The 20,016-nt window shown below is 47.9% G+C and overlaps 1 protein-coding gene across 1 annotated transcript in view; it reads left to right on the top strand.

Moving 5' to 3' along the window:
* Eddm13 (epididymal protein 13) overlaps positions 1–17,523 on the top strand; it is a 31,525-nt gene extending 14,002 nt beyond the window's left edge. Inside the window, exons 5-12 of the mRNA XM_057761883.1 lie at positions 518–574; positions 989–1,021; positions 5,552–5,560; positions 7,076–7,102; positions 7,592–7,618; positions 10,804–10,925; positions 14,745–14,782; positions 17,499–17,523. Coding sequence (XP_057617866.1) covers positions 518–574; positions 989–1,021; positions 5,552–5,560; positions 7,076–7,102; positions 7,592–7,618; positions 10,804–10,925; positions 14,745–14,782; positions 17,499–17,523 — 338 coding nt within the window. The remainder of the gene's footprint in view (positions 1–517; positions 575–988; positions 1,022–5,551; positions 5,561–7,075; positions 7,103–7,591; positions 7,619–10,803; positions 10,926–14,744; positions 14,783–17,498) is intronic.
* Positions 17,524–20,016: the final 2,493 nt, after the last annotated feature.

Below are 20,016 nucleotides of genomic sequence, written 5' to 3'. Positions count from 1 at the left end.
GCCCCTCAGCCTCGGGAGGAGAAGGACCCCCAGTGGCTGTTACAGGCTGCTACTTTTAAAGGAAAAAACCACAGAAGCAATGGGGAAGTCCAGGAGTCATTTGTCAACTATAGTGACTAGCTCATTTAATGGTCAGCTAACTATAATTGGTCAATGCCATGGTGGTTGCTGGGTTGGTTGAGCAAGGAGGAACATCTTCAGGTCATCTGCAGGTAGTTTTATCCCAGTTCCAGGAACTGGGTCTATTGAAGAAAAACTGCAGAGGGATGAAAAATACCTGGGAAACGCTTGGGTGATTATCAGGTTCCTGGTTCCCAGGGAAGGAGGGGCAGTAATGGCGAGATGGCCCAGAGTCTTTCACCCCTTCCTCTTAGAACAGAGTCTAGGATGTAGCAATGGCTCACGTCTTGGCATTATCCACCCATCCATAATCTTGTCTCTCGGCCCTTTCACAGCTGAGTTCTTTCCAGGCAGGGTCATCTTTTCTTCCATTTAGTTAATCCCTCTCATTTTTCAGGTTTCAGACAAAACATCATATCCTCCTCCAAGACGCCTCCCCTGGTAACCATTCCAGGTCAGCAGTCACCCCCTTTATAAGCTCCTGCCAAGCCCTTCAGGTTACCTCTGTCCCACTTCACAAGGCTTTTGGTCCCCTTCCTCTGTAAGTTCTTGGAAAGCCATGGATATTGTTCATTTGGATAGATAATGTCTCACCCAAATCTTCTTATGCCGGATGCAGTAGGTGCCCACGGATGTCTATTAGGAGAAAGGGAGCCTGCAGATTCAAGTCCCCGTCTTTCCCTGTAAATCAAGCAGTGGCCTGCTTTCTGATAGTTCTCTGGTCTTGACTGGTCAGGGATGCTTATGGGTGGTAAAACTATTAATCTCTCTCTCTCTCCCTCCCTCCCCCACCCCCACCTTCACTTCCACCCTCTCTCCATCTCTCTGCACCCCTGTTGAACATGGCTGCATTCATTTCTCCTTACAGACAAGACGGAGGAAGAATGTAAGTACTTTGAAAGTTTATGACTGCCAACTTCTCACCCCCTCCCAACCCCCATATTGCCAGGGATTGAACTCAGAACCTCATGTGTGCTGGAAATGTGCTCTACTGCTGAACCACACCCTTAGGCCCTCACTGGGGGATTCTAGACAAGTGCTGTACTGATGAGCTACACCCCAGAAGCATTTCTTCTATTTTTAAACAAGTTCTCACTAAGCTGCCTAGGATAGCCATGATTCAACTCTGTCTCAAAATAAAAAGTAAAAAGAGAGAATTGCTCAATGGTAGAGCCCCTGCCTAGAATCCCCCAGTGAGGGGCTGGGGTGTGACTCAGTGGTAGGCTGTTCTGCTAGCATATACAAGACCCTAAGCTGAATGTTCAGCACCACAACAAAAAAAGTTTGCTAGAGCAAGTAATTCACAAGTTAGGCAGAGAAAAACCAGGAGTGGTTTGGGCAACTCTGTCCAGACAGGAGAGCGGGGCTGGAGGACAGCGGATGGAGGGATGATAATGGACGGGTCACAGTCATTCCATTGATTTACTTGGTCCACTCCATTGCAAAGTCCCTCATAGTACAATGTAAGTATATTAGATGTTTTTGATTGGCTGAGCCAAATTCTCCATTTCTCTAGTCTAATGCAACTTGAATTTCCCTTAACTGAAATGCCCAAGGCTAGAAATGTTTCAAATGTCCAATGTTCAGAATCGTGAACATGGATATAGACTTTATCCATCCAGCACCTCTTACCCCAAACCCCCAAATCTGCTGGACAGCACCCAACTCCAAAGCTGAATGTGGCGGCTCACACTTGTAATTTCAGCACTTGGGAGACTGAGATTGCCTTGATTTCAACCTACATCAAGAATTAGTAGGTAGACCAAAAAATGGCCTTGGTCTTGGAGTGAGAAGACCCTATCTTTTTTTGCTTGTTTGTTTGTTTGTTTTTAGGGACAGGGTTTCTCTGTAGCTTTGGAGCCTGTCCTGGAACTAGCTCTTGTATACTAGGCTGGCCTTGAACTCACAGAGATCCGCCTGCCTCTGCCTCCCAAGTGCTGGGATTAAAGGCGTGCGCCACCACCGCCGCCCAGAAGACCCTATCTCAAAAATAAAAAACGAATGGAAGCTGGAGAGATGACTCAGTGGTTATCATCACTTTCTGCTCTCCCAGAAGACTCAAGTTCATGTCCTAGCACCTGCTAAGATAGTTTACGATTGCCTGTAACTCCAGCTGGCCTCCAAGCACAGACATATGGCATCATTTTACACAGACTTATATGCATAAATAAAAAACAAAATAAGCCTTAAAAATGAAAACAAACCAAAGTGAAGCTATTCAAGCATCACTTTGACACTCAAAAAGCTTGTCACTGGGGCATTTTGGGTTAGGGATGGTCAGCCCTCACAGGCGTTGATGGGAAAATGGCTCAAGTTAGACTTGATGCTGCCCACAGATGAGGTTAGGCTGAGACCACCGGAGAATGGTGGCTTTGTCTGCACGGGGATCCTGTAGACCTGGTCTCCTCTCAAGTTTGTTCTGCTGAATGCAAGAGCAATTGTTAAATACTTTATTATTATTATTATTATTTGGATTTTTCGAGACAGGGTTTCTCCGTAGCTTTTGATTCCTGTCCTGGAACTAACTCTTGTAGACCAGGCTGGCCTCTAACTCACAGAGATCCGCCTGCCTCTGCCTCCCGAGTGCTGGGATTAAAGGCGTGCACCACCACCGCTTGTTAAATACTTTAAAAAACATTTTATGAGGGAAAAAATGGACAGTACCAGGGACAGAAGGAACTAATATTCATTCTATTCCCTTGCCCATTCTTTTCCACGTTGACCTTTGGTTCTGCTTCAAACCCGCCGTCCAGTGAAAAGTAAGTTATTTTTCCTTTTATGACTGATGTCCTTTGGTGTTTGGTGGAAGTGTCTCTATATGTACTCTCTATATAACCAAAGATGACCTCAAACTCTTGACCATGTCTCAGCCTCTGGAGTGCTGGGATTACAGGTGTGCACTACCACACCTAGCACAGGAAATAGTTTCTACAGTTTCTCCCTTCTGGTGGGTCACTTGGAAGGAGGGGGAACAAAAAAGCAAGAAGCCAGGCAAGGTGGTCCATGCCTTTGATGCCAGCTGTCATGGTGGTCCATGCCTTTGATGCCAGCCGTCATGGTGGTCCATGCCTTTGATGCCAGCCGTCATGGTGGTCCATGCCTTTGATGCCAGCTGTCATGGTGGTCCATGCCTTAGATGCCAGCCCTCATGGTGGTCCATGCCTTCATCCCAGCCCTCATGGTGGTCCATGCCTTGATGCCAGCCCTCATGGTGGTCCATGCCTTCATCCCAGCCCTCATGGTGGTCCATGCCTTCATCCCAGCCCTCTGGAGACTGGGGATTAGCAGCTCAAGGCTACAGCAGCTACATATTGAGTCTGAGGTTAGCCTGGGCTACATAAGGTTCCATCTCAAAGAAAAAAATAGAAAAAGGGGAGGGGAGAAAAAAGAGAGGGGATGGAAAGAGAAAACTGTTTATGGTTTTGGTTTTTGTGGGGTTTTTGTTTTGCTTTGTTTTGTTGTTGAGTTTTTTGTTTGTTGGTTGGTTTGGTTTGGTTTTTTGTTTCGTTTTGGTTATTGTTTTTCAAGACAAGAGTTTCTCTGTGAAGCCCTGGCTGTCCTGGAACTCACTCTGTAGACCAGGCTTGCCTATGCCACTACCTCCCACCCTGTGAGAATGCTGTTTTTAGAGGAATTTACCCTACTTGTGGAGGAGACTCCAGGTGGTCTTCAGGCTCCACCCACTTCCTGGGGCTGCTGTGGTGGGGTCCCAGAATTGAGCAGCTTCTCCACTCTCCCCATTTCCCCAGAGCATGGGACCGCAGGAGTTGTTTGTTTATAGGTAGAAAACAAAATAAAGCAAAACAAAACAAGATACCAGGAACCAAGTTTTCCTCCCTCACTCGGGGAAAGAGAGAAGAGTAGAGGCCCTTTCCTGATGCCCTGCAGGTATCTGGAGGATGAATCCCCAGAGGAACTGGGGCCAGGGGATTCCAGCAGTAAGGATGAATATGTCTTAAGATACTGGCTCACAGCCGATCCAGCATCTCTGTATACAGCCTCACCAGTGCCATTTGGACTGGATATTTCCATGTCCCTTATGGGGTGGGCCTCTTCTGAGGATGCTCTGGTGGGATGGGAGAAGGCCAGGCATCGCTAACACCCTTTTCCTCTCGAACCTTCATTTCCGCTGGTACCCAACACCTCCACCTGGACTTCCCTCTCCTTGGTGCTCCTGTTTCAACAGTATTGAAAAGTAAGTTCAGTTTTCTTCTTTTTTTTTTTTTTGGTTTTTCGAGACAGGGTTTCTCTGTGGCTTTGGAGCCTGTCCTGGAACTAGCTCTGTAGACCAGGCTGGTCTCGAACTCACAGAGATCCACCTGCCTCTGCTTCCTGAGTACTGGGATTAAAGGCGTGCGCCACCACCGCCCGGCCAGTTTTCTTCTTTTCATTTGCTTTTCCCTTCTTGTTCCTGCCAGGAGGTCCCCCATTGGTGCAGGGACTGTCGCGGGGTGGGGGTGAGGGGTAGAGTGGGACTGCACTTCTTCCGTCTTCAAAAAGGCAGGCATAGGAATAAGAGGATGACTCATGGGGAAAAGGGGCTGGCGACTAAGCCTGAGCTCCATCCTGGCAACCACATGGTGGAAGGAGAGAACTGACTCCTGCTGTTGTCCTCTGACCTCTACACGTGTGCTGTGGCACACGTGCATGTACACACACACCCCGATAACAAAACAGAATGTAATTGAAAACAATTATAAGAGGCTTAAAGAGATGGTTCAGTGATTAAGAGCTCTTGCTGCTCTTCCAGAGGATCTGAGTTCAGATCACATCTGGTGATTCTTATCTGCTTGTAACTCCAGCTCCAGGGGGATCTGATGCCCTCTTCTGCTCTTGATGGACACCTGCACACACATATACACGCAAATAATAAAATAATAATAAAATATTAAAGCAGGATTTTGGGGAAATGACTCAGTGGTTAAGAGAGCTTGCTGTTCTTGCAGAGAACACAAGTTTGGTGACTCACATTTACCTGTAACACTGATCCCTGGGGTTTAATGCCCTCTTTTGGCTTCTGTAGGCACTTGCATTTATGTGGTAAATACACACACAGAGTTACACACACATACACACATATAAATAAAAATAAAAATAAATGCTTTTTAAAATTGGAGGCTAGAGAGGAGGATCAGTGGTTAAGAGCACTGGCTGCTCTTCCAGAGGACATGGGTTCAATTCTCGGCGGTCACATGACACCTCACAACTGCCTGTAACTCCAGTTCTGAGGGACCCAACGCCTTCCTCTGACCTCTAAGGGCACCAGGTATATGTGTGGTCCTTTTCAGCTCAGCTCTGCTCTGAGGCCCACTGTTCTGGGCTCGGAGCTCGTTTGGTCCCTACCTGTCTAACGTTGTGATTTATTTCTCCCTCTTGTGGTCTCGTCTCTCATGGGCTCATCACTACTTCCTGCCTCCTGGGTGGATCACAGAGGTCCTTGGTAAGCGCCTTGTTCTGTGTGGGCCCTGGACCTACGCACCAAGCTTCTGTTTTATCGACTTGTGTGCCAGAGTATGGGGGAGGTGGGAATCTGAAATGTGGTGTTGGTGAGTGCAGACCTCCCTGGAAATTCAGCACCTGCCATGCAATTGCCAGAACCCACTCTGTGAGTGATGGTGCACATTTATAATCCTGGTACTAGGAAGACACAGACAGGAGGATCTCTGGGGCTCATTGGCCAGCCAACATAGCCTACATGGTAACACAGAGAGGTGGCTCTCTGGGGCTCACTGGCCAGCCAACATAGCCTACATGGTGAGCTCAAGGCCAGTGAGAGACTCTGTTTCTAAAAATAAGATGGACAGCCCCTGAAAAAAAAATCACAACTGGGCTTGACCTCTGGCCTCCTTCAATACAGGCATGTATGCCTGTGCACATGGTATACACACACATACACACACACAGAGAGAGAGAGAGAGAGAGAGAGAGAGAGAGAGAGAGAGGCAGAGAGGCAGAGAGAGAGAGGGAAAGAGATGGGGAGGGGAGGGTAGCAGCAGGATGCTTCAGCAGGTAAAGCTCTTGCTGAGAAGCTTGATGACCTAAGTTTGAGTCCCAGGTCCCACTGTCCTTTGATCATCACGTGCTTGTTAGAATATGCTTGTGCTCATGATCACATGCATAAACATATATACACAAATAATAATAGTGGTGATGATGATGGGGGGTGCTGGGCAGAGTGGCACACACCTTTAATGCTAGAGGCAAAAGAAGTACAGATCTCTGAGTGTTTGAAGCCACCCTGGGCCACATAGCAAGTTCCAGGTCATCCAGGACTACACAGTATGACGTTGTCTCAATAGAAGTGTCAACGAATATATTATAGACTTGACAAGCCTTCCCAGTGAGAAATTACTATGTGCTTAGAGATTAATAAAGAAAAAGTCTTTAATGAGCCTGACTGGTCCAGACTGATGCATAGACGGGAACCAGCTCCGAACAGAAAACCCTATCAGCTTATAAAGCATCGCAGTCCCGAGTTGCATTTTGAGCAATGAAAACATGTTTCACAGAGACAGAAAAGCCAGGCTTTGGTTGTTTGGACAGAGGTGTGGGAGGGAGTTCCAGTGTTACATAGTTATCCTGAGACACATTAGGGCTGCTTTACCAGGTAGCTGTCAACCAGGGTCATCCTGTCTGCCTGACAGAATCACACTTCTGGATAGGAAAACCAGAGAGCTCCTTCAGCTAAGTGCTGCTTTGTGTGGGTTAAGATATCCTAAGCAAGTTCAGTAGACATTTGTATTATCAATGTACTAGTCCCAGTTTCTCCTATATCAGAAGGAAGGAAGGAAAGAAGGAAGCAATCAAGGAGGCAGGCAGGCAGGCAGGCAAGCAAGTGGGCCAGAATTCTGCAGGCCTTTTTAGGAGATGGGTTGGGGGTGAGCCTCTGGGCCCTATTGCCCTGAGTTCTGCCTGGCTACATTTGTGATTCTATTTGCATGTCTCTTTGTCTTAGGTCTGCTGAGCCTCCAAGTGCTGAGTGGTGAGTTGGTGACTTGATCATTTTGTTTTTAGGGTTGGAAGAGCCTTTAGATGTCACGAAACAAATGCAGCTAGCATTCTCGTGAGAGGCGAACACGGTGTTCAAGAAGCTCAGAGTCTGAACACTGTTGTTCTCTGAGGAAAGGTGTGCAGGGGACATGATAACCCAGTGTGTCAGAGAGTGCTGGAAGAAGTTACATCTGAGCAAAGGGGGGACCCACAAACATGTGAACACCATATGCATTTGTGTGCATGCGTGTGTATCTGGGGAAGGGCACTGCATGCTGGGGAATGGCATATGTGTAGCCAGGTAGCTGGGAGTGTCTGAGTCAAGGGCCACCAAGGAGTCCAAGGGCAGCCCTCTTTTACCCAGCAGGCCCAGAAGCAGCATTTACAGCTGGCTTCCCACCCATTCCCTAACTTTCTTTTTTTCTTCCCTTTCCCCTGCTCTCCTCCCTTCCTCTACCGTCCCTGTCTTTTTCCTCCTTAGAAGAAGCAAATGACTGCAAAGAAGAAGGTGGGTAGAGCCACGTGTCTGTTCCCTCCTCAGGGCAGTTAGCACCTTCCCTCTGACTGAGACCCGAGAAGAGGTCAGAGTTCAGATGCATCTCAGTCTTCAGGAAGCCTCTGTAGCCCTCAGCCACCGTTTCCCTCCTCCTCTGCTCCTCTGTGCCAAGCACAGAAAGGTAAGAGGAGGTATTCTGCTTCTGCGGAGCTCCAGTCACCTCCCACCCCACCCACCCACCACTCTGCTCCCTTGGAAATGACCAGGTAAGTTGAATGACAGGCGTGTGTGCTGGAAACAAAGAGATGGTGGATGGGAGACCATATAAGCAGACATCCCCCTCCGAGTGATGGTGGATGGGAGATCACATAAGCAACATCCCTCTCCAAGTGATGGTAGATGGGAGACCACATAAGCAGACATCCTCCTCCGAGTGATGGAGACCGTGGAGAGAGTTAAAGGAGCTTGGATTAAGCTGTGGGGTAGGATTCCGTAGAGTGCCTGCTTAGTAGGTACAAGGGCCTGGGTCTGATCCCCAGGACCACACACCTGCAACCCCAGGGCTCAGGAAGAAGAGGCAAGAAGATCAGAAGTGTAAGGTTGGCGTGGGCAGCTTAATGAAGGTCCAAGGCCAGTTTGGATTTTGTGAGACTCCTTTTCAAAGAACAGAAAAGAGAAATAGCACCAAAACAGATAGGTGGGACCACTGGACATCCCGATCAGACCCCAGCCTCAGTGGCAGAGTCGGGGCCTCACAGGTTACAAGCTGGATCAGACTGAGTAGCCAATTCAAGGCCAGTTTAGGATAGTGAGTGTCTATATTAAAAGCAAGCAAAACAAAATGGACAACAACAACAGCAAAAACAAACAAACAAACAAAAAACCCTGGGCACGGAGTACTTAAGATAGTAATTCTCAACCTTCCTCATACTATGACTCTTTAATAAAATTCCTCACGTTGTGGTGACCCCAACCACAAAATGGTTTTCTTTGTTGCTTCATAGCTGTGATTCTGCTACTGCTATGAATCATAATGCAAATACCTGTGTTTTCCGATGTCTTAGGTGAACCCTATGAAAGGGTTGTTTGATCCACAAAGGGGATGTGAATCACAGGTTGAGAGCCACTGACTTAGGAGGTAGAGAAAGAAAAAGTTCAAGGCTAACCTAGGCTACATAGCCAGCTGGAGGCCAGCCTGAGATCCATAAGATTCTGTCTCAAAAAAAAATCTAGAATTATCAGTAATGTCACCAGAAAAGTATAATTTCTAACAAGTATTGGAATTCTAGAACTAAGACTATGCAGCCAGCATTAAGAATTGAGATTCTGGATTGACAAGATGGCTGAGAGGGTGAACGGGCTTGCCTTCAAGCCCAAGGCCCTGAGTTTGATCCCCGTAGAAGATGAGAACCAGCTCCTATGAGCTGTGTGTCGATTGAAAGAACCACCAAGCGACATGTTTTAGGAGATTGTGAGAACCCCACAGAGACCCGATATAAAGAAAATCAGGACCCACGAGGTGACTCCATGGTTAAAAGAACTTTCGGAACAGTCTGATGAACTGAGTTCAATCAGAACCCATGTAAAGGCAAGGAGAGAGTCAGGCGTGGTGGTGTATACCTTTAATTCCAGCACTCGGCAGGCAAATCTCTGTGAGTTCGAGGCCAGCTTGGTCTACAGAGCGAGTTCTAGGGCAGCCAAAGATACACAGAGAAACCCTGTCTCGAAAAACACCCCCCAAAAAGGGTGAGGGGAGAAAATGGACTCCACAAAGCTGTCTTGTGGCCTCCCCATGTGCACATGCCGCATGCACACACCAGTGCAGTCGTCCTGCACACACCAGTGCAGTCGCCATGAACGCCCGCACGATAATAAAATGCATTGTCTTAGTTCTTTTGCTGTCTTGTGACACCATGACCAAGGCAACTTATTTTTAAAAAAAGCATTTAATTGGTCGGTTTTCTTATAGTTCCAGAGTTTCAGAGTGTGAGTTCATGACTTATGATGGGGGGGAGCAGTGGCAAGCAGGTGGCATGGCATTGGAACAATAGCTGAAAGATTACATCTGATCCACAGGCACAAGAAGGGAGGGAGGGAGGGAGGAAGGGAGGGAGGGAGGGAGGGAGGGAGGGAGGAAGGGAGGGAGGGAGGGAGGGAGGGAGGGAGAGAGAGAGAGAGAGAGAGAGAGAGCACAAGCGCTAACAGGGACTGGTGTGGGCTTTTTAAACCACAAAGCTCACCCACAATGACATGCCTCCTCCAACAAGGCCACACCCTCTAAGCTTTCCCAGTTCCAGGAACTGTAGAACTGAGAATCCAAATACAGGCGCCTAGGGGGCCATTCTCACCAAGCCACCACATCCGTCTTAAAAATATAAAGACTATTGAAGTGGGGCAGGCAAGCTGTCTTCGCAGGTAAAAGTGCCTACTGCCAAACCTGATGACCGTAGGTTATCACCTTCATCCATATGCTAGGCAGAGAGGACTCTGGAAGGAATCCTCTAGCCTCCACACTTGCCCACGTGGAGTTTAGCCAGCCCAGGCAAGGTGGTGAGCTCCAGGCTCAGTGAGACCCTGCCTCAAAGAAAAAGAAAGAAAGAGAAAAAAAAGAAAAGGTAGAAAAAATATAAGGTTGATGAAGACCCTGATGTCAGCCTCTCGGCTTCACATGTATGTGTGTGCACATGCATATGTCTAAGACACATACATACACACAGAGAACATACACAGGGAAAAGTGAGACGGTTAGTAAGATCACATGCCTGGGATCCGAGTATTTGCCAGGTGGAGGCAGGAAGATTGAGAGGACATTCTTAGCCTCATTTTGAGTTGGAAGCCAACCTGAGTCATTGGCATCCTGTTTCAAAAACCAAATCAAATTAAACAAAGAGTCAAAACGACAAAAAGAGGGACTTTGGTGAGGTTCCCACAGAGCGGATGGGGTTCCCTGAGTGGCTTTTTTTCCAGTGCACTGGTTGGGTGCTGTTACGTAGAGGGGTTACGTCATGATGCCTAGGTGTGAGGAGAGCTGAAAGAGCAGAGAGCTTGTCCGGGAGCCGAGTGATGGCCATAACATCCCGTGTAACAACAACAAAAAATTCAACCCAGGAGATACACAGAGGAGAGACACCAGTTTGGAGTGCCAGAGGGCCAGGGATTTCCGGGTGTTATCAGTCCTTCTTGCCCCCTTTCTTTAGTGAAGTCTCCCCCTGCCAGCACCACAGCCAGGGTCCTTGTGAAGAACGGCGGATGGAACTTTTTGAAGTGCGCCTACATGGTGATGACCTTCCTCTTCGTGTCCTACAATAAAGGAGACTGGGTAAGGAGGCCGCATTTGGATGGACGCCTTTCAGTCTATGGAGGGAGGAGGGCGAAAGGAAGGAGGGGAGGGGAAGAAAGGATGAGGAGAGAAGGCACTGTGGGAGAAGGGAGTCTACACAGTGTAGCCAACTGCCTTGTCAGGCTGTCTTTGTGGGACCACCAGCTCCCCAGTAACAACAGGAGACTTTATATCAATTATGAAAGCTTGGCCTTAGCTTAGGCTTGTTCCCAACTAGCTCTTATAACTTAAATGAACCTGTCTCTTTTAATCTACATTTTGCCACGTGGCTCGGTTACCTCTGTTCTGTACCACACATCTGACTTCAGGGCTTCTGGTAAAATCCGCACTCCTAGATTTCTTCTCCTTCTCCTCTAAAACTAATATGCCTTCCCCAACAGAACCACTCTGCCTGCCTAGACATTAATAAGGAAAATTAATCTGAATAATTGCAATTCTCGGCAATTGTAAAATTGCAAATGTACCGGCTCTAGCTAGCACTCAGTTGCCAGCCATGAATACAAGATTTTACTAACTTGCCGGGCGGTGGTGGCGCACACCTTTAATCCCAGTACTTGGGAGGCAGAGGCAGGCGGATCTCTGTGAGTTTAAGACCAGCCTGGTCTACAAGAGCTAGTTCCAGGACAGGCTCTAAAACCACAGAGAAACCCTGTCTCGAAAAACCAAAATAAATAAATAAATAAATAAATAAATAAATAAATAAATAAATAAGATTTTACTAACTTATATACACCTTAGGCATCTGCATTGTACCAGCCCAGGTTACAGTTTGAACCATTTTAAAAGACAGGAGACTGCAAGTTTAACCACTTGGGCAGATGGGAGATTTACACAGCCAGGTATTCCAGAATTATCTACGTATATTAGTATTGATTTCTAAAGTTGTCACCGAGGATCATCTTGCCCATCTGGCAGAATTATGTTTTTACTGATAAGAGCACCAGGAACTTAATGGCAGACCAAGACTTAATGACGGTAGGTTTTGACCCTGCGCTGCCCCCAGAGTTGTCCCTAAGAGACACATTCTTTGACAGGGGACTGGTTGTAACCCTGGGTTTCTCCATTTGTTATGGAAATGAACCTAGTTGGAGGTCAATCGGTGAATAAACCTTAGCAGAACTCTCTCAAGGACCCCAAACTTTATTTAAGGTACCAGGTTTTCATTCTGTCCCAGCCTGGTGAGCACCCCACTCATCCCCAGTCACACTAGTGAGCACCCCACCCATCCCCAGCCACACTGGTGAGCACCCCACCCATCCCCAGCCACATTGGAGGCGGTCCTGGTCAGCTGAATCCCAAGTTGTGTGACCCAATGTGCCCTAAGCCGGTCCAGCGTCAGGTTTACTCTCCCAGGTGCCCGCGCGTCATTGCTACCTTCAGTCTCAGACTGAACTCCGGCAGTCAGGCAGTCAGGCGTGCCACAAGCTGCTTCTCTCATCGAGTCACCCCTCCCTAGCTGGGACAAGAACCCTAAGAACCATGCCACTAGGAGCTGTTTCCTGTGAAATGTGAAGTGCCAACTGTGTTTTCTGTTCTCTCTCTCTCTCTCTCTCTCTCTCTCTCTCTCTCTCTGTCTGTCTGTCTCTCTCTCTCATATTCAGGAGTTTTTTTTTTATTTTTAATTCTTATTCTCTCATATATTACATCCTGACTGCAGTTTCCCCTCCCTCCGCTCCTCGTGCACCCCCCTCTGCCCAAGATCCACTCCTCTTCCATTTCCCTTCAGAAAAGGGCAGACCTTCCAGGAATATCAATTGAAAATAGCATATCATTTTGCAGTAAGACTATGAACATACCCTCATGTCAACGCTGGACAAGGCAACCCAGTGGGAGGAAAAGGGTTCTGAGAGTGGAGAAAGAGACAGAGGCAGCCTCACTCCCGTTGTAGGAGTCCCACAAGAACACCACGTTACACAACCACAATGTGTGGCAAAGGACCTAGCACAGACCTATGCTGGGTCAATGATTCAGTCTCTGTGAGCCCCTGTGAGCTGTGTTCTAATTGTGTTCTTGACCCTCTGGCTTTTTCAATCCTTCCTCCCCCTCTTCTTTGGGGTTCCCTAAGCTCCACCAAATGTTTGGCTACGGGCTCCACATCTAATCCTGTCAGTTGCCTCTCTGATGACAATTGGGCTAGGCACTGATCTCCGGGAATCACAGAATATCATCAGAAATCATTTCATTGACTTTTTTTTTTCTTTTTGCCAGTGCTGTTTGGTTCTATCCTAGGTCTCTGTGCTATCCAGCCTCCAGTTCCTTTTACTGTGGAGCATAGGCTTCCTGTCCTGGTGCGAGCCCCGAGTTAGACCAGTCATTGGTTGGCCGCTCCCACAAGTTCTGGGCTGCCATTGCCCCAGCACGTCCCGCAGGCGGGGCAGACTGGGTTGACTGGTGGTTTTGTGGCTGGGTTGTTGTTGCAGACTCAGGAGACTCTTAAGGACCAGGTCTTTTGCTGTTTCGGGAGATGCTGCTGGATAAGACACCTCAGGCATCTCTACCCGCTGAGCTGTCCCGCTGACTCCTGTTTGTGCTTTTGGAACAGGGTCTCTGATGTAGGCCAGGATGACCTTGCACTCATGATCTTCCTGAGTGCTGATGCTATGGGCATTAACTGCCACATCTAGTTTAGGGGGTGAGAAGTACTTGGTCCCTGGTTATTGGGTGTCTCCGCTGAAGTAATAAGTCGAATCAAACTGAATTAATTAGTCCAGATCTAATAAACAGAGCAAAGGAAAGCAGAGCACTCCCTGGTGGCTCTCGGGAAGGCAGGAGAGAGAGCACTTGGTGGGTCTATAGACCCGGTTTTAAGTAGCCTGTAGGAATCTTGAGCATCTCAGGAGGAGGAGCCACTGATGGTGGGATTTCTCAGGGGCAGGGTCTGGAATGGGAGGAGGGAGTACTTGGGATCAACCTAGGGCTTCATCCCTGCTAGGCAAGCACCCTGGCAGGTAAGTCACATCCCTGTCAGTGGGAGTTGTGCAATGAAGCCACTGGGCACTGAGCGCGGAGCAGATTTAGAGCAGGACACGGGGAAGCAGAGAGACCTGCCCATGGTCAGGACGGGCCTGTGGTAGTGAACACAAGGAAAATCCGCTAGATCAGCTAGAGCAGTGGTCCCCAATCTTCTGATGCTGCACCCCTTTAATACAGCTCCTCACGTTGTGGTGACCCCAACAATAAACTATTTTTTGTTACTACTTCATAACTGTAATTTTGCTACTGTTATGAATCGTAATATAAATATCAGTGTTTTCTGATGGTCTCAGGAGACCCCCAGGAAAGAGTCTGGGATCGTGTCCCACAGGTTGAGAACCACTAGGCTACACTTCTATCAGGAATGCACCTCGTGGATTGGGCTTGAGGGCTGAGGGAAATGGGGAGACCCAGGAGATGATCGGGGTGCCCTGGTTCTCAAAAAGGTGACTTGGTCGACCAGAAGATTCTGCACAGTATCTGGAGATGTTTTTTTTTTTTTTTTTTTTTTTTAATGGCCCCCACTGAAGCACAGAATTTAGTGAGAGGCCAGGGACAGCTCTCAGCCTTTCAGCACTGCTTGCCCTGAAAGTGACGGGTCAAAGGTCATCAGTGCCAGTGCCGGAAACACTAAGTGGGGGGGTGGCAAGGCTGATGAAAAGTGAACAGGCTGGAAGATGGGGCAGAGCTCAGGAGCATAGAGAGGCTGACCAGTCACCAGTACCACAGGAGGGAGGAAGGGAAGTTGGTTGGCTGACTTTTGTTTAGTTTTTGATTTTGTCTTTCTCTGTTCCATGTCCTGTCATTCATCCTTGTCGTCCCCAGTGTTACTGTCACTACTGCAACCCGGAGCTGAATCTGAGGTATGGCATAGCAGGGAGGGCATTTTGCATCTTGTCCACGGGTCCTGGAACTCACTCTGTCAGGCTGACCTTCAGCTCACAGAGATCCGCCTGCCTCTGCCTGGGATTAAAGGCCTGTGCCACCACCTCCTGGCTTACATTTTGCTATTGAAAGAGATGGGTGTCAGCTCAGGATCCTCAAGGCCAAGTTCTCAGCACAAAGGAGACTTTTTCCCCAGAGAGACAAAGGGGAGGGATAAGAGACAAGCACAGGAAATAAAGGAAGAGGGGGAAGGGAACAGGGCAGCTATTTGTTCCAGAGAAGGACAAAGGACTGTCTGGAAAATGAGGAGACAGATGTGGCTCATAGGAAAATGGCGAAAAGATGAAACCCCGTGTGTCTTAGTTAGGGTTTCTATTGCTGTGAAGAGACACCAACACCATGGCAACGCTTACATTTAAAAAACATCTAATTGGGGTGGCTTACATTTTCAGAGGCTTAGTTCATTATCCTCATGGTGCAACAAGGTGGTGTGCAGGCAGATGTGGTGCTAGAGAAGTGACCAAGTGTCTTACATCTTTTTTTTTTTTTTTTTTTTTTTTTTTTTTTTGGTTTTTCGAGACAGGGTTTCTCTGTGGTTTTGGAGCCTGTCCTAGAACTAGCTCTTGTAGACCAGGCTGGTCTCGAACTCACAGAGATCCACCTGCCTCTGCCTCCCAAGTGCTGGGATTAAAGGCGTGCGCCACCACCGCCCGGCAGTGTCTTACATCTTGACTGCAGGCAACAGGAAGTGGTCTGAGGCACTGAGAGTGGTTTGAGCAGATATGAGACCTCAAACCCCACCTCCATGGTGACACTTCCTCCAATAAGACCACATCTACTCCAACCAAGACCACACTCACCCCAACATGGCCACACCTCCTAATAATGCCACGCCCTTTGGAGGCCGTTTTCTTTCAAACTACCACACCGTGTTAGGACGAGGTGTTTAACTTTAATTGGCCATGTTAATTAGGTGAGCCAAAGGGCACTTTTGATTGATGGACTTAATACTTTGTCAGCTGGACCTTGGCAGTGAGCCCCAGGAGGATGTAATCTAATGGCATTTAGCAAGGCAGAGGGAAGGGGGCAGAAGGGCAAGGCCTGCCAGAGCCACATGCTCCAGCGGGCTAGTATCCCTTCAGTTATTATTTGCATGTATACCCATGCCACGGCACACATGCGGAGGTCAGGGGTCAGCTTGTTGGAGTCAGTTCTCTCCTTCTACCCCTTGAATCCCTAGGATGGGACTTAGTTTTCAGTCTCGGCAGCCAAGTGGCTTTACCTGCTGAGTCATCTCCCTAGGTCAAGGAGGTTTTATGTATGTATGTATGTATATATGTGTGTGTATGTATGTATGTATATATGTAGGTATGTATGTATATATGCAGGCATATGTGTATATATGTAGGTATGTATGTATTTATGCTTTTTTTTTTTGTTTTTTATTTTTTAGGACAGGGTTTCTCTGTGTAGCTTTGGAGCCTGTCCTGGAACTTGCTCTGTAGACCAGGCTGGCCTCAAACTCACAGAGATCCGCCCGTCTCTGCCTCCCAAGTGCTGGGATTACAGGCCTGCGCCACCACGGCCCAGCTAAGGAGGTTGCTTTTAAATAGCTCGTGTCCAAGGTAGGGTTTGTAAGCTGCAGTCAGAGTCACAGAATTGCACAGAAGGTTCCAAGTTCATTCTCCTTTAGTGTGGGAGGAATGGCATGTGCGTGTTCCCCTCTGCTGCACAATAAATAAACGCAGTGTCATTCGAAGTGGGGTTTCTGTTTTGCTGTTGAAGAAGAGAGCTAGGTGGATAGTTCAGAGGTTAAGAACATGCGCTACTCCTGCCAAGGACCAAAATTAAATTCCAAGCACACACATTGTGGAACTCAGACTCCCTGTAATTCCAGCCACCAGGCTCAGATGTCCATTTCTGGCCTGCAAGGGCACTGCATTCTCATGGACATACCCACTCACCCATACACACCCACATGAATAATTCAGAATCAGATAGGAGCCAGAGAGATGGCTCAGCAGTCAAGAACTCTTGCTGCTCTAGCGGAGGACTCAGGTCTGGCTCCCAGCACCCCGTGGTGACTCACAACATCAGTTACAGATCTGACACCCTCCTCCGGCCTCTGTGCACACTGCATGCCCCTGGTGCACTTACACACGGGCAAAGACACACAGAAAATAAAAGTAAATCTTTAAAAATATTTTTAAAAATACAGGCTGTGATGGCACATGCTTTTAATCCTAGCACTTGGGAGGCAGACAGAGGGATCTCTGAGTTTGAGGCCAGTCTGGTCTATAAAGCTAGTTTCAGGACAGCCAGAGTTATACAGAGGAACCCTGTCTTGAAAGGACAAAACAAATCAAAACAAAGCAAAAACCTTAAAAAAAAAAAAAAGAAAAAAAAAAGAAACCTCCCTCCTAAGTAGAGCCACTCCTGCTAAGTAGGAGCCAGGTCCCCCAGGTCTGAGGGAAGTGACTTCGGCAGGTGGAATAGGCTGGGGGCGGAGAAACAAAGTGGGCGGGCCATAGCCCTAAGAAGCATGGTCCTGGGTGGAGGCGAGAGGTGCAGGCTCAGAGGCCGCACATAGAGCTCTAGGGGGCGGTAAGGGTGCTACGAGACCAGGAGCCTGACAACATATGAAGATGTAAGTACGTGTCCAACTGTGTTTCTCCCCTCTCCCCTCTTCCTCAGAGACGACCCCTGCTGCTCTTTCTAGTGAACCTGCTCCATCTGACTTCTCCTTCACTAGCCCTCCAGCTCCCAGGCGCTATGGTCTGCCAACTCGGAGGGTAACGAGCGTGTCCAGAGAAAGTCCTCAGAGGGCCGTGCCGTGAGACGAGGGCCGTGGGAGCGGAATGAGCCTCTGCAGGGCTTTCGCCCATACCTTCTCCTCGGGACCGTTTTCAGCCTTTCTTTCCTGTTCCTCTAAGGAAATGTGCACTTGTGTAATGGCTAAGGGTTTCTTTCTTCTTCTCACAAAACACAGCAAATGAACACAGGGTGGAGGGGCGCTAAGAATCATCTATAGTTTTTAAATAAAAAATTCGTTACCTCCTGAGTCAGTGTGCGTGCATGCATTGTGGGCATCAGTTTACAGCAGCTAACATCTTTATCCACCGAGCAGTCTTGCTGACTCTCAGACAGAGTAGAAAGGTCTATTTTTGTATCCTCTTGCTTTCAGGTGTCGGGCAAAGCCCACGTGCGTTTTCAAACTCTCTGACACTGGGCTTCCGAACCCCCATTTCCCCCGTATACGATTGCTCTGATGGGACGCCCATGTTTTCCGGTAACACCTATTTCCTGTCTCCCTTTTTTCTAATTTTATGTGCATTAGTGTTTTGCCTGCAAGCATGTCTGTGTGAGGGTGTTGGCTCCCCTGGAATTGTTACAAACAGTTGTGAGCTGCCACGTGGGTGCTGGGAATTGAACCTGGTCCTCTGCAAGAGCAACCAGTGCTCTTAACCACTGGACCATCTCTCTAGTTCCCCCTTTTTTGTTTTTATTTTATTTTTTGAGACAGGACTTTTCTGTGTAGCCTTGTCTGTCCTTGGAACTCACTCTGTAGACCAGGCTAACCTCTAACTCAAAGGTTCACCTGCCTCTACCTTCCAAGTGCTGGGATTAAAGGTGTGCACCACCTTTATTTCCTATCTTATAATTCTTTAATTGGCAGGGAAAATGAGCCCATTCCTGCACAGTATCAAGACAGTATTCTAGACAGTATCAAGATAGATGCAGGAGAACCAGGAGTCTAGGGCCATACTTGACTATAGAGTGAGTTCCAGGCCAGCCTGGAATACATGGGAATTTGTCTAAAACAAAAACAAGCAGACGGAGAGACGCTTCAACAGTTAAGAGCACTGGCTGCTCTCACAAAAGACTGGGTTCAGTTCCCAATACCCACATGGAAGTTAACAACGATCCATAACTCTAGTTACATAAGATCTGTCGCCCTCTTCTGGCCTCTGCTGGTAAACATGTGGTGTACTTAACATTCGTGAAGGCAAAACACTTATGCATATAACATAAAAATAAAATCTTGGGGAAAAAAGCAGCCCAGTGGTGGCGCATGCCTTTAATCACAGCACTTGGGATGCAGAGGTAGGAGAAACTCTGAGTTCGAGGCCAGCCTGATCTACAGAGCGAGTTTAACAGGGCTACACAGAGAAACCAAAACAAAACCCAAAAAACAAAAAGTAAGGTTCAAGGCTGTAGGCGTATACTGTTTCTACTTACTACTGTATCCTTGGCAACCACACTAAATGAATGCTTAATAAGTGTGCAGCGCTTGTTAAGTTACAAGTTAGACCAGAACGGATGCTCCATAGAGCCTTCAACGACCCAATTTGCCTCAAGAGTATGGTTTCCTATCAGATTTAGAGGAAAAAAGTGAGTGCACCGTTTGGTGCGCTCCGCTCGCTTACTATAAACAGTCAGCCAGGCGCATCGTGAAGGCTTGCGCGTACATTACTGTTGCACAAATAGCACCCCCACCACCCAGTCTCTACGAAGGCCATGAGAATCCTAGGTGGAGTCAGCCTCTCTGGCTGGACTTGGGAGCCTGGGCGGGGGAAGCAGCCAAGGTTCAGGACCTGCTGTGCTCACATCTGTCGCGAGGCGGCACTGTCTCACGACTTCCGGCTCCAGCTCGCCACAGGCCGCAGAACTACAATTCCTACAAACCTGCGCTCAGAGCCGTTTCCTCTCCTTTTTCTTTCCTAACAAATCACACCTCAAGGATATCTGGAAAGTGTTTTCAATCCCAAATCATTCCTTGATGCAGACGCTTCTGCTAACGATCATACCTTCCGCCTCTCTGCTTCTTTGAAACTACAATACCCAGAAGTCGCTGAGCCACGAAAAGCCTACAAGATGGGTTGCCTTGGAAACAGAAATGCCAGATCTGGGGTTGGGAGTTGCGAAAGCAGTATTGCGATTGGTGGGGAGGTCTGTTTGCTTGCTTCCTCTTTGTGCCCCCCCCCTTTCTATTTTCTTATTTCTTTCCTCCGTTCTTCACTTTATTTTTTCCTGTATAATAGTTCAAAGTCTCTGTATGATATTTTTTCCATACAATTTTATTTTTCATGGTGTTACTCTTTTTCCCCCGTCCCCTACCTTCTCCTCAAACCCCTCTTATCCTTGCATCCTCAGTAGGTAAAAGGGCACATTTTAGAGTGCCGCAAGCGCATCGAGACGTGTGGTCTCCTCA

This window comes from Chionomys nivalis, chromosome 2 (genome assembly GCF_950005125.1).
Source record: "Chionomys nivalis chromosome 2, mChiNiv1.1, whole genome shotgun sequence".
NCBI lineage: Eukaryota > Metazoa > Chordata > Mammalia > Rodentia > Cricetidae > Chionomys > Chionomys nivalis.
This window is presented reverse-complemented; position numbering and strand designations above follow the sequence as displayed.